Raw genomic sequence first — 14,123 nt, 5'->3', positions numbered from 1 at the left:
TTTTTTACGTATCCCTGTTGCATCTGATACAAGATTCTGTATATTCAAGACACATTCTTGAATGTCTTCTATCTCCACGAGTGATTATGTACTAAAAGCAAAGTGCCTGCCAAACAAAGAGTTTGAAATAAATTGTAATATTTGGTGTAACAGGGACACAATTTCACACTTTTGGACTCCATATTTATATAATGACCCATATGTATGAGTGCAGATGTGCACATTTAGAATATAAGAAGTTGTGAATAAAGTGCCATACACGCACATAACAGCATGTGTGTGTGGGATGTGTCCCTTCCACTAAGGTTATCAAAAGTCAAGGTTCTACATGAACAAATGTGACCTGTTCTGTCAAATGCAGACGCTTCTGGGCAGAAATTGAGATAGGGCCAAAAAACGCCGTGGGGCTGATTTTTATCGATTTTCAAATTTTTGCATATTTGCAATCTTGTACATGTCTAAAATACAATAAAAGTTTGAAACCCTAATTTGAACTCTACATATACATAAACTATTTTTGATGATTTGTTAAGGTATATCAGTTAAAGAAATTACTGTTTTGTGACGTTCGTGGCCATTTTCTCCATTTTCTACTTTTCGACACAATGAACTTCAAAATAGCATAACTCTGCACATGAATGACCGGTTTCAAAAAATAAACCACCTATTAAAAGAAAAAAGAACACATTTTAACCTTATGCCCAGAAACGTCTGACTTTGACAGAACAGGTCACAAATGTATATGGTTTAACCAGTCCTATGTCAGTGATAGTCGGGTTTCTAATGCAAAGTGGGAAAACATGGAATGAAAATTGTCCTGAAGGGTTTATTTGAATTACGCAGAATCTTGTTGAAAGTGAGCATTGTTAGGGCCAATGCAGCTACAGCAGTGTCTATGAAGACAACCATTCTCCTTGTACCATTAGAATCTTATGAAATGTGTGTGTGAAGAATGTATTCTTTGTACTTAAACAAAAGTTATAAATTTGTATGCAACTAGAGGAATAAAGTCACTCTTTGACACAAATTGTAATCTATCCCTCAACGTTTTATTTCTGTACAGAAAAGCACTGGGTTAACATTTGCAAATTCAGGGAAAAAACAGAATGGTTTTCATGATGAGCTGAACTTTTTTTTTCAGTTGTGAAAAATCAAAACTTAATACGAGAGGGAGAGACATTCGCCTTGATCTCTGCAAAAGTCAGACAATCCCGTAGCTTTGATGGCGAGTGAGCAAAACTGATGATATAATAGATTACACACATCAGTCACGTGTTGCAAGATGGTATCCCCTTGTCCCATGGTCTGGCACCCTGACTCCCATTTATGCTTCTCCTGAAGGCATGCTGCGGATGATGTCACTGTCACCTGAAGATAAAACAATACAACAGAAATTCTACTTGAGAACCAATTTTTCTGTACTACTCTATTTGTGAAGGTGGTGTTTCACAAGATACAAAGCTACCAACCATGAAAAGAACAGTAAAGTGGAACACCCTTATTACAAGGTCCTTGGAACTTTACAAATTACCTTTTTATAACAGGTACCTTGTATTATCAGTAATGGAAAACAAAGAAAAGCAGAGGCTTTGGACCTAACATTTTGCTTGTTATAAGCAGGATGTTGTATTAACAGTGCTCTTCTTATCGGGGTCCGACCGTACTACTTTTGAAATATTGGGTCTGTTCCAGAAATCTGTTCTTCAAGCGTTCATGACTTGTTTTCTGATTGATTTTCAGATAATTCAGAAGTTGCACTAGTGTAACAATTTTATCTGGTGTTTTTTCCCTTATTTGTTCAATCACTTACAAAATACTTGAAAAAATGTTTCTAAAAAGTGGGTAGTGGGACTTGAGTCCAGGCACTTGCAATGGATCTTAGGCATCACAAGTCCCAAGCCAACTACCAAGCTATTCAAACCAAGTGTGACCATAGAGCAAGGACCCAAGGAGTCAGAACTCTTGGGCGATTTACATTTTGACCATTAACATACCAATCCCTCGGGAATGTCTATAGCTACAGCACTGTGACCGCAAGCCTCGACCATTCAAAGCGTGAATGCCAGCGGCCTTTGAACACGATGATCGTCGCCGCCTTTTTAGTTGGTAACCAACAACCTCCCTATATGCTGCATAATAAGTCATGTCACGTGGCTGCTCTTTTTTGAAAAATATATTCTACGACAAGATAGGTTTTTACAACTGCACAGTTGTTAGATGTGAGTTATGAACTCAAGTTAGCAATGTGCAGTTGTTGGTGCTTAAAAGCGTTATCTGTCCCTGTAATTTGGAGATAAATTGGATTTCTTTCAGATAAGTTTTCATGTATTTTCAGACATTTTAATTGGCAATATATTATTGATGAAATGTTTTTTTTTTGGAAAATTTCACAAGTTTTCACACTAAAGGTACAGAGCATTTTGTTCTTCATGAAATGATTGTTCCAGTGATGTTGACCACATTTATATACAGTATCATCCAACTGCGAACAAACACTTCAAAATCATTCATTTTTAGCGATGTATGACAACTGCGCATGCGTATTTACCATGATACTGTCTACGAAGCCATGCAAACTCCTTTTTCTGGCATTAGTGAGCGCTGATCTCTATTGTGTCGAGATTAGCGTACTGAGCAACTGAGCAAGCTGGCGCCAGGTACTTTCTATTGTAGCTTTCGAGCGCGGTGACCATCATTTTACTTTTGAAGTCTTGGAGTACGAACTCCTTGGGTCCTTGCTCTATGGTGTGACAAAGGCGTTCCTTTGGAACGGTTCATCCCTTGTTACATTGGACTGGACTCGTGAATTCCATTGAGATTTATGCGTAACCGGACTTGTGATATACTTGTGATTCGTTACAAGTATCCTGGGATCAAGTATCTCACCTACAACACTGCGAGGGGAGGACCTTCAGTAGCAAGTGTATCAAACTGCACTTAGGTCCAATTTCGTGGGCCCAATTTAATGTCTCTGCTAACCACAGAATTCCGCGCATATGATCACCATACCATTCTGTGCTTACAGTGGGGCAGAAAAACTTTGTGCTTACCCAGTAAGCACAGAATCCTTAGTTACGGGATGTACGCATGCACATAAGCCAAAATTTCTCACTGATTAAAATACGCTTACCGTAAGCACGAAATTTTCTGCTACAGTAAGCACAGATTTTTTTGCTAACTGTAACAGCGCCATGAAATTGGGCCCTAGTCCGTCACATAAACAGTGTGATATTACTGGCTCACCTGGGTCTGTGATGCAGAGTGTGCACACCCTGAAGTATTTACCGCATGCCGTACCCAGCTCAATGTTGTTACCAGTGTAGTGATGGACACCAGTCTTGGCCAGCATGGCGTAGTATTCAATCTCACTTTTTCTGTTGCGAAATGATTGAATCAGAATGACATCATTGTACAATTCATCCGTCCAATGCTGAAGTCATTGATGGATTTCTTGCCAAAATGAAGGCAGATTCTTGATCTAAGATTTGTCTTGTGTCACTGGTTCATTTTTTATTTAGTTTTTTTCTTGGCAGGCTTTTCTCACATTGTTTTCTGGGGCCCCAAAATAATGATTGAAGTTAACAACTTAAAATTTCAGACAAGGTATGAAAATTGAAGTGTGTTACAGTTGACCTACATGTAACAAAATTCCTCAAATTTTATGTTTTCGGTGTGCAGTGAACGTTTTCCAAACGTGCAAAGAAAATTAGAAAATGACTTTTCTTACAAACATTAGTTCGGATGTGTGAATGGGGAAACAATGGTTTATCAAGTTAATTTTTAAATATAATGTTTTTTTCCAACTGTGCTGCATAACATGCATAAGGAGACCCATGGCCACATGTCGTATTCACCCAGACACAACCACTTTTCTTTTCTTTTTGACCTTCAGACTGACGTTAAATATACATGTATGAAAACTATTCACATGATTCTATTTCAGAGAAAGTTTTATTAACCTTAACTCCCTAGCGTCTTTTACTAGGAACTGGACCAAGTCCATCAAAATCCATCAATCACTGTGCATCCAATACAAAACTGAACATGGCATAATGGAATCCACCACTGACTAACTGGTTGATCAATCGGATACCCCTAGCACTGCTTCAGGCTATTTAGGCCCAAGTCCATCATACTCCATCAATATTTAGTCACGCCAGGCCTTCTGGACCAAGTCCCCCCCCCCCCCCAATCCACCAAAATGGGGGGATCGATTCAATGGGCATAGTTGGCGAGGTTAGGGTTAATTCAATTGTGTTTTCTAATATGGTCTTTCACTTTTATTTTAAAATAAGGCACAATGTCCTTTTAAACCTTTTTTGGTTGTTCTACATTTATGTACAATATACACGTAGCAAGTGTACCTGTACCGGTACATGTACATGTATGTTGCAACCTGTGTACATACATATGTACATGTACGTTGATATATAAATGTATTGCATCTTCTAATAGCAGAACAGATGTCAAGGATGTTATCAGATAGTGACACAACAGCCCACGATCTATTTACACCTGAAAGTGTGGTCAAGTTCAGCGTTACAACAAAGAGTTTCATCAGGTCATCAGCCTGACATGCAAATATGGTTTCACATCATAACAAGACCAACACAGTATTTGAGGGTGTAAGTGCATCATGCTAAACCACTGTAAAATGTCACATTTTGATGGAGCTGGGGTGGTTAGGGTTAACCCTAACCCCCTAGGCCTTTTTGCTAGGATGCATTCTCAGTCCTTCAAATCCTCCAACTCTCTCCATGTAAAAATTGGATTCAGCCTCAGTCCTCAAAAATCATCCACTTTTCTTTGAATATGTTCACTGGAAGGGTTAACCACTGCCCTGATCCTGCAAAATCCTCCAAAGATCACTGCCAATACGTTGAGGCAGTGCAGATGGTATCCTGAATCAGTGCGGATGGGTTCAAGTACATGTTCATCTTGGCCTAAATTTACGCCATGGCAAAGCCTAAACAACACAAGGCACAGCCTAGACCTTGACACGACACATCCTTCAAAATCAACACATTTTTGCCATGTAGCGAAATCCTCCACTTTATGTGCATAGAGGATTTGTGAGGATTTGGGAAGGTTAGGGCCAAGTAAAGACTTCATAAGGCCAAAAAAAAAAAGTCTCCGGTTTCTGGTATGCGCGCGCGTCGCCGTAGCCATGCGCGTCGGCAAAATGAAAAAGTTTTTTATTCAATGAAAGATGATGTCTCAAAACCGCCAAACTCACTGGTTTGACTGGAATTCTGCTGCTGCACAATTTTAACGTGTTTTTAGATGGGGTTATGATCGAGAATAAGCTTTATGTGGCCTCTCTGGACTCCCATATATTTGCACTAAGTTTAGTCGGGCACCATTTGCAGTCATCAGCTGACATTTGAAGCAAAAAAGTCAGGTAAAAAAAAAAAAGCCGCGTCACACTTTGATTACAAGTGTGCTTTCGTATGGGAGCCTGGTCATGCTGGTTGGGACGACGGTTTTGAAGCCTCGTAGAAAAGTGCACAAGTAAACAAAGTGTGACGTCATCAGTACAGAGGCTTATTGGCTCCATATTTTTGTAGAATTACCTGAGTGGTGGTGTGTTGTTGGCTAGGATGACCAGCTTTCCCTTGCCTTGCCTGAGGGCTTTCAGGGTTTGCTTGAAGCCTAGATGATACTTGCCACTCTTCATCACCAGCTGCAGGCGAGAGTTGATACTCTCCATCTGCTTCTTCTGCTCAAAAAGAATGCCAATGTCATTACTTACTAGTACATGTCATTAGCTCATAACTACATTTATGAAGTACATGTACATTGAATTTCGGAACAAACAACCCTGATTCCAAGGTGTGCATACTGTATTACTGTGATGTCATTATATGTCATCAGTTATCAATGAAGTACAATCTTTTCCATTGCTCTAAAGCATTTCGTCGGGTAGCTAGTGGAGTTAGGGGAGTCAGGTTGGCGTAGCGGTACTTTCCTTGCCTTCCACCGCCGCGACCCGGGTTCAATTCCTGGCTGGGCCAATATGCGGATAAGGTTTTCAGTCCCAACCTGATTCCACAGGTTTTCGCCAGAATATTCTATTCTGGGTTTTCCCTCCCACATCTAAAACTGTAATTTCTTCACAGTGTCTTTTCTTTACTGGGCCTTATGGATTCCACTGAATAGACTGCCCAGTTAAAATAATAATAAATAAAATTTACTATTTATAATGCACTCTGGTTGCAGGGGCAGTTCAACATGTTCAATGTAACTGTTAATTGATTCGCGATGGTGTTTTTGCAATGCCTTAACGATAGCAGATGAAAATTGCGTTACAGCTGCCTTATTTATACAATACTCAACAACCACTTTGTTTAATTTTAGGCAGTGTATTTTTAGCTGGCGCCGGCTAAATTCAAGTACACAACATTTTGCCGGCTAAGCACTGAACATTCGCAGTGACTTTTTGGGGGGGGGACTTGGAAATTTTTACATTGACAATTCTTAGTCTGGTTCCACACCAACACTGTTGAGATGGGAATCATCGAGATGGGAATCAGACTATTTTACAGTTCCAGACTTCATTTCCTTTTTAAAAAAAAAAATCCTCCAGAGCCACGAATCACAAAAAGAAAATGTAATACTCTGTAATTGCGGAGTCAATTTAAAATAATGACAGAAAATTATTCTTAATTTAAGTGATGAAAAAAAAATAATCGAAAATGTTGCTCCCATCCAAGTCAAGAATACATGCCCTTATCCACTAGGCAATCAGGTGCTGCACAACGGAGGAGGTGGGTCCTACTAAAGCGCGTCAACAAGCGTCAACAAGCGTCAACAAGCGTCAACAAGCGTCAACAAGCCTCAACGGTCGTCAACGAGCGTCAACAAATTTTGTATAGGCTTTTGAACATTAAAAATAGCTTTATATGGTAGAAAAAGCAATAAAGAACATCTTCTGCATATCAATTAAAGTTAAAATTATTTTAAAACTTGGTTTTTGGAACGCGAAATTTGTCGATAACAGTTGGCCGCCATCTTGTTTATGTGTAGCTAGCTGTACTACGCATGCGTGAAGTGTACAGAGCCATACTACGCATGCGCAAAGTCTACAGCGCCATCCAAACAAGATGGCGGCCAACTTTTATCGACAAATTCGTCGTACATTTCGCGTTCAAAAAACCAAGTTTTAAAATAATTTTAACATTAATTGATATGCAGAAGATGTTCTTTATTGCTTTTTCTACCATATGAAGCTGTTTTTAATGTTCAAAAGCCTATACAAACTTTGTTGACGCTCGTTGACGCTCGTTGACGACCGTTGACGCTTGTTGACGCGCTTTAGTAGGACCGGAGGAGGTAATTTAATTAATATTATAATGTACTGTACAATCTAAAGCTGGCTAAACTAGCCGGATAACTATATCCTTGCTGTTCCAGTTTTCAAGGGTGGTGTAAGGATTTATTTCAAGCAACAGAAAAACACAGACATAGCAATTAGCATAGCCTTCGGCTTCCAAATTTTGGAAAGTGGAACACTCAGGAACACGTACCGCACACACAACAAATCAACTGGTCATGCTGGTCAGTGGTTGTGTGGTACGAATCTGCGCATTTGCGTCGCTACAAAAGTCAAACCTCGAAAACTTGAAAAAGGTAAACAGACAATAATTTTCCCATAATTAAACCGTAAGTGTAAGTGCACTCTCCAAAACCCATCCCATTCATTCACGTGTAAAACACATCACAATTTTCATGATTTCTCACCTGCTTTTTTGACGCAACCATTTTGGCGTTTGTGGTTATCTCAGTCACCTGAAACTAAGCCAACACGAAAAAGACACATTTAACATTACTAAACAAATTTATCCTATCAAAAATTTATGCTATAAATATCTTTACAATTCCATTTTTTGTAGAGAGATTTTACTCACAAACTGAGCCTTGCAACCACGTTAGGAAAGAGACCGATTACCCATAATTCATCAGTAACATTGCCGTGTGATTGAACTGCGCTTGCGCACGGTAAAAGGTCGCAGGTCGATGAACTTTGAGGTCAAATACCATCGCGACGAGAAACGCGTTGCCGTCTGCTCTGCAATTTTGGAACGATTAAAAGCGTGTTTAGGGGACAAACGCTTCACATTCTTAGCATGGCTTGACAGCTGAAGTGTGAAGCTTGAACAACCGAAGATGTTTATTTATTTGAGCAAAAAGGTAGGAGTTGTTAATGGGAGATTTTACATCAGAATTCAGAAAGATTGTTGCGACTTTTTTACATCAACGATGCCTGGTTACCGCCTCTCTGTCTGTCATTGCCTAAGGTGTGTGTGAGAGAGAGAGAGCCAGAGGGATGAGCCCGGAACCAGATTATGATTCCCCACTAGATACTAGATAGTTTTAATTTGAAATTGAATCAAACTTGTTTTGGCCCTCTTGATCTTCCTTTCCCCTCACTTGAACTTTACAGTCTATATACAGATGCAGGGCTTGAATTGAACGACGGCCACGATGGCCAGTGCCGTCGTTGCCTTCTTACTGGCCGAGGTGCCCCACAAAAAATCCCTGTCTTCACGGCCAGTTTTGCCTTGCCCCATAATTACCTTGGCCGTCGTGCCCTTTTTGCAAAAACATCCATCAGCCTATTAAAACCACTACAATCCTTGATTCCAGTTGTTTTTCCACACATTGACAATGTATTTCGATGCCATGCCAGCCCGATCAGTTGTCTTAATATCTCGCTGAATCAATCACACGCGCACAATACGGCCGTGGCCGGCCGGCCAAACGCCGGCGATTCCCCACTGTATGATGTACACACACGTACAGTACATGTACGTACGTACATGTACGTACACTGCACTGACAACTGAATCTCCAGTTCCTGTATGTGCTGATACTTCAAGTAGCGACACCCCCGCCGCAAAAATATATGTCTGTATTCGTACACACACATACCAGCAGGAGTACGTACGGCAGATCTTACGTGCAGCCAACCGACTTTCTTTTTCTCAGTGCTTGCATGCGCGGTATATAGGAACGCATTGATGTTCGTGTACGAGGCAAACTAGTTTGGGGCATAGTCAAAACACGCGTGCACATGGCGTTCCGAATTCCGATTGTCAAAAGCGGACATTGTAAATGGCGATCGTGTATTAATTATGGGCCTGATTCCCTAAGAGAACAAAATCAACTTTTAATCCACATTAAGAACATGCAGGTAAGTTATAGATAGAGGGAAGGGTTTCGAGTTTTGAGGGAAATTTGGAGGGAAAACGACAACGAAAAAACGCAACACGAAAATAGAGGTGGCGATCGCACGTCACCAACCATAGAACTGCTTACAAAAAACGTAATTTCTATCCCCAAAAAGTGTTCAAAATTACAAAACAGGTGCTATATAAGCTGAGAGAAGTCTGCTTTAGGTTGAAAAGGTAGTTTTTGAATGATAAAAACACCTTTGGCTCAAATTTGATCGAAACTAAAGGGGGGCCCTAAACTACATGATCGCTGATATAAATTCGCATTTTTTTTGCCGGCATCTGTGCCCCTTCTGCAGATATTAGTTTGGCCTTGGTGCCCTCCCAACTGGCCTTGGTGCCCTCTATAATTTTTCTCCATTCAAGGCCAAAGTGGCCTTGCCCTAAAAATTCCCAAATTCAAGGCCTGCAGATGATGCTGTGAAGCGACCTGACTGTGAGTGACAATTGCTTACTAAATTGATCATAATATTATATAATTTTAATTTGAGAGGGCGCTGTTCATTTGATAAAACTGATTGACACAGTCATCCATTTGCTCGTACCCCCTCTGCAAACAGGGCACTGGGAAGGGCAAATGAGCTTCACAGAATCTTGTGAAGGTAGTGGGGATGGCATTAGTGGGGATGCATGGCATTCTGGGTCATTTATCATGACCTACTCCTAGAACTATGAGGCTCCACGTAGTGGAGCCTCATAGGTTCAGAACCCGCAAAATTGTTGTCAGCACAAAACACTAATTAAGTACAAAAACGTCCATCCCAACCAAGCTTTTTCCCACAGAACCGCTGCACAGTTTGCCCCTAAACTCCGTACAATACCTCATGACATACTCACGTTATGTCCACCCAACAAACATCGGTGGATTCTGTCTGTTTTTCGGCAAAAATGATGAAAAATATGCCCTTTCCGCACTGAGCCAACCTGACACTTGGAACGTGCACGCGCGCAGAATGATCGCAGTCATTTTTGGGTTCGATCAATCGGAGCGCGCCGCGGGGGGTACGTACTTGCACTTGTACGCATGCGCATACTATCGTTCCGCTCTACACCATACCCCCCGCGGCGCGCTCCGAGCGATCGAACCGAGAATGACTGCGATCATTCTGCGCGCGTGCTCGTTTCAAGTGTTAGGTTGGCTCAGTGCGGAAAGGGCATATTTTTCATCATTTTTGCCGAAAACAGACAGAATCCACCGATGTTTGTTGGGTGCACATAACGTGAGTATGTCATGAGGTATTGTACGGAGTTTAGGGGCAAACTGTGCAGCGGTTCTGTGGGAAACAGCTTGGTTGGGATGGATGTTTTTGTACTTAATTAGTGTTTTGTGCTGACAACAATTTTGCGGGGTTCTGAACCTATGAGGCTCCACTACGTGGAGCCTCATAGTTCTAGGAGTAAGAAATGCATACACACCATACCATATGTGATGTCTTTTTCATTGCGGACCATATATGATGTGGACTAAATAATATGCACGTCGAGCCTTCTTGAATTCGAAACGGAACCTGAGCAACTGCAGACGGGATTTGAACATTTACAAAACAGATCAGTTTTACAGATTTTATTATGTTTTTTCAACCAAAAAAAGGGCGCCGCATTAATATGGATGGGAATAAAAGAGTGATGAATGACTCGGACTTAACGGCCGTTTCAAACCTAGCAGGGTCGTGGTCGTGCATTTCTATATAGGCTGTATCTCTCAAAGTAAAATATTTCTTAAAAATGTCTTTCAAAATTGAATATTTATTTAATTTTAATTAACTGAATCTAGTATTATGCTCCCCATTCTGTAGATTGCTATTCCCAACAACACCAAGCTTCGTTGTGTATCATGGAATCGGGATCAAGGTTTCATAGCGTGCGGAGGGGAAGACGGCTTGCTGAAAGTCCTCAAGCTGGAAATACAAACAAGTATGTCGCTGGCAGAATGGAACTGTCTGTCCAAGACAGGATTTTGGATTAATGTTCTTCCATTGTTGACAGTCCATCTGTGGCAAGCACAGCCAATCCCCTCTGTGATTAGTGGTAGAGGAGATATCAACAAGATATATCCCGTCTTAGTACTGGAAATCTTGAAACTTGAACATGAGAAATTCTAAGCATAACACACATGTGTACATTTGCAAGATGATAGCACACCAAAGGTATGCTTGTAATTTCTCTGGTCCAATTTCCAAGTTTGGTAGCATACAAATATTCACTGCTTTGAGTGATGTAGTAAAACAAGCCCCCCGAGGAGATCCATGAAGTATTCCATTTGTCTTGAGGTGAAGCCAAGGGAAAATAGAATGCTCTATGGACCACTGAGGGAGGCTAGTTTTACTACACCACGAGATAAAGCAGTCAATATTTGTTTTATAACACCTCTCCCACAAATTCTACTTGATTTTAAGCGATAACTGATTAATTTAATCTAAATACAATAAAAGTGTATTTCAATTTGAATGTGAAATTAGTTGAAAAATTACTCTCACTTTACCAAACTACAATGTACCCCTTCACAAAATGTTTGAACCAAGTTCTGTAGCGCTAGCGCTTGGGAACAGTACGTGCAGCACGCTCACCGGTATGTGCATTTGCACACAATACCGGGTCTTATGCATAGTACTCTGGTTGCTGTGGGTATAGCAAAAAATAGCGACTGCCATGTGACTCGCTCTCAGCCAATCAAGATACAGAATCTGGGGGAGAGTTGCTATAATACTGGATATGATTCATTGTAGATAGCGTCCTCTAGCGACCGGATGGCTTTTGCAAATTGTTGTCCAATAAAAAAATACTCGACTTTCTCTGATGGGTTCCTGGTCATGCTGGTTCAGATTACTACAAAGTATCTTGGTTCTTTCCATCCTGCAGGTAAAGATGCCAAGATCCGAGGGTTGGCAGCACCCAGTAACCTGTCCATGAATCAAACACTGGAAGGCCATGGAGGTATGGACATTTTATTCTCATTGTAATTGAATGTAAAACCCACAGTCTTTTACAGTATTACAGACAAGCCTTCTCTTTAGTTATCTCATTAATAAACTCATTTTTCAAACTGGCCATTCGTCTAAACCAAAATTAATGTATTAGTCAGTTACTTCATAAGCACTTTTTTACTGTTCCTATACCATATGATTGTGGTTATAATATCAGAAGTCATTTTCGTTTCCAAAATATTGTGACTTTCGGCATGTGTTTACAAGATTGTCAATGAATCTTGAATTACAAAAAATGAATTAATAAGAGCACAAATTATTTTCTTCAGGGAATAAGCTTACCAGTCCAAATATGATTAGGTTATTATGCATGTGTTTAGTTCTATGCTGATATTTGTTGAAGCACAAATAAATGAAGAATTGTTTTCACTTTGTACTGCCATACAATTGGGCCCAGTCTAGATGATTATTGTATAGCATATGTGACCTGTTCTGTCAAAATCAGACTTTTCTGGGCATAAGGTCGAAAATGATATTTTTACATATTGTTAACATATGTTCTTTTTCCTTTTAATATGTGGTTTAATTTTTGAAACCGGTCATTCCTGGGCAGAGTTATGCTATTTTGAAGTTCATTGTGTCGAAAAGTAGAAAACGGAGAAAATGGCCACGAACGTCACAAAACAGTTATTTCTTTAACTGATATACCTTATCAAAATCATCAAAAATAGTATATGTAGAGTTCAAATTAGGGTTTCAAACTTTTATAATATATTTTAGACATGTTCAGGATTACAAATATGCAAAAATTTGAAAATCGATAAAAATCATCCCCACAGCAATTTTTGGCCCTATTTCAATTTCAACCTCTGCCCAGAAGCGTCTGCTTTTGACAGAACAGGTCACATATGTGAATCGTCATTTGTGTGTTGGATTTTGTACATAGGTGCTGTACAGGTGACAACATGGAACTCCGGGTACCAAAAACTGACCACAAGTGACCAGTATGGCCTGATCATTGTCTGGATGCTGTATAAAGGTCAGTATATCACAGCTGCTAACAATTCCATCACGAAGGCCCCCTCCAATGGTGTAAGCATTGTGCTAGCTATTGTTCAGATAATCCATCCAGTGGCAGTTGCTTTGTACAATAGCATACGCAATGGTTTCTCCATTGAAGGGGGCCCCATCAGTGTACAGTGATCATGTGCTGAGATTCATCTATAAGCAACCAGGCTCTTACTATTGGCTGTGTGCATGAAATAGAGGGCGCCATACTGGTTACTCACAAGTTTCAAGTGAGATCTTTTCCTTGACACTGATGACATTTGAACTGGTTCTTTATGCACCCACGCTTAAAGAGGTTGTGGAATGCTCGAAGACATTTCCGTCATTTTTTTGGTATATGTAGCCTAAGGTGTGATGAAATAAAAACGACTATTGTTTCTGTCATGAAATGAGTACAAAGGGTACTTTTGAGAGCTATTTTTCAGGTCCTGTTTCGACCCGAACGTGCAATTTGTGTAAAAGTCGTCGTTGCGGGCAGCAAACAAAACACAGTAAATCGTGACGTAATAAACAGGACTCGTTTATGCTACTCTGCATCGGGAGTCCTGTTTATTACGTCACGATTTACTGTGTTTTGTTTGCTGCCCGCAACGACGACTTTTACACAAATTGCACGTTTGGGTCGAAACAGGCATGACAGGACTTGAAAAACAGCTCTCAAAAGTACCTTTTGTACTCATTTTATGACAGAAACAATAGTCGTTTTTATTTCATCACACCTTAGGCTACATATACCCGAAAAATGACAGAAATGTCTTCGAGCATTCCACAACCTCTTTAAAGCAAACTGCTATGGCTAATGATTTAACTGCTGCCCACAGTTTACATTTAACATCTTTGCAGTTTGCACAAAATTTGCAGTGTCCCTTCCTTGTCTCTAGTGGTGTGTATTTAGGGG

At 40.3% G+C, this 14,123-nt stretch overlaps 2 protein-coding genes across 5 annotated transcripts in view; one reads left to right on the top strand and one right to left on the bottom strand.

The window, feature by feature from the left end:
- Positions 1-1,027: 1,027 nt before the first annotated feature.
- Positions 1,028-8,021, bottom strand: LOC119724519 (60S ribosomal protein L30-like). The gene is made up of 5 exons (XM_038195607.1): positions 7,908-8,021; positions 7,741-7,794; positions 5,574-5,719; positions 3,244-3,374; positions 1,028-1,368 (listed from the first exon to the last, which is right to left on the bottom strand). The coding sequence occupies exons 2-5, from the start codon at positions 7,759-7,761 to the stop codon at positions 1,325-1,327; spliced, it is 342 nt and encodes a 113-aa protein (XP_038051535.1). The 5' UTR covers positions 7,762-7,794; positions 7,908-8,021; the 3' UTR covers positions 1,028-1,324.
- LOC119724517 (WD repeat-containing protein 35-like) overlaps positions 8,016-14,123 on the top strand; it is a 42,186-nt gene continuing 36,078 nt past the window's right edge. For 3 of the 4 annotated variants that reach the window (XM_038195604.1, XM_038195605.1, XM_038195606.1), the window contains exons 1-4: positions 8,167-8,190; positions 11,030-11,147; positions 12,093-12,167; positions 13,104-13,196. In XM_038195604.1, the coding sequence (XP_038051532.1) occupies positions 8,167-8,190; positions 11,030-11,147; positions 12,093-12,167; positions 13,104-13,196 (310 nt within the window). Of the gene's footprint in view, positions 8,191-11,029; positions 11,148-12,092; positions 12,168-13,103; positions 13,197-14,123 lie in introns of all 4 variants that reach the window. The other variant, XM_038195603.1, reaches the window with a different exon arrangement.

The sequence above is a fragment of the Patiria miniata genome, unplaced genomic scaffold (assembly GCF_015706575.1).
Source record: "Patiria miniata isolate m_02_andy unplaced genomic scaffold, ASM1570657v1 HiC_scaffold_18, whole genome shotgun sequence".
Lineage (NCBI taxonomy): Eukaryota > Metazoa > Echinodermata > Asteroidea > Valvatida > Asterinidae > Patiria > Patiria miniata.
The sequence above is the reverse complement of the archived record's forward strand: the minus strand, read 5'-3'. Positions and strand labels throughout refer to the sequence as shown.

What these genes read in the sequence shown, in the direction of transcription:
- LOC119724519 (XM_038195607.1), bottom strand. Translation starts at nt 7,761, where the DNA reads ATGGTTGCGTCAAAAAAGCAG. An exon ending in TGGTTGCGTCAAAAAAGCAG is followed by an intron (nt 5,720 to 7,740) that starts GTGAGAAATCAT and finishes CTTTTTGAGCAG; the next exon opens with AAGAAGCAGATGGAGAGTAT. An exon ending in AACAACACACCACCACTCAG is followed by an intron (nt 3,375 to 5,573) that starts GTAATTCTACAA and finishes ATTTCGCAACAG; the next exon opens with AAAAAGTGAGATTGAATACT.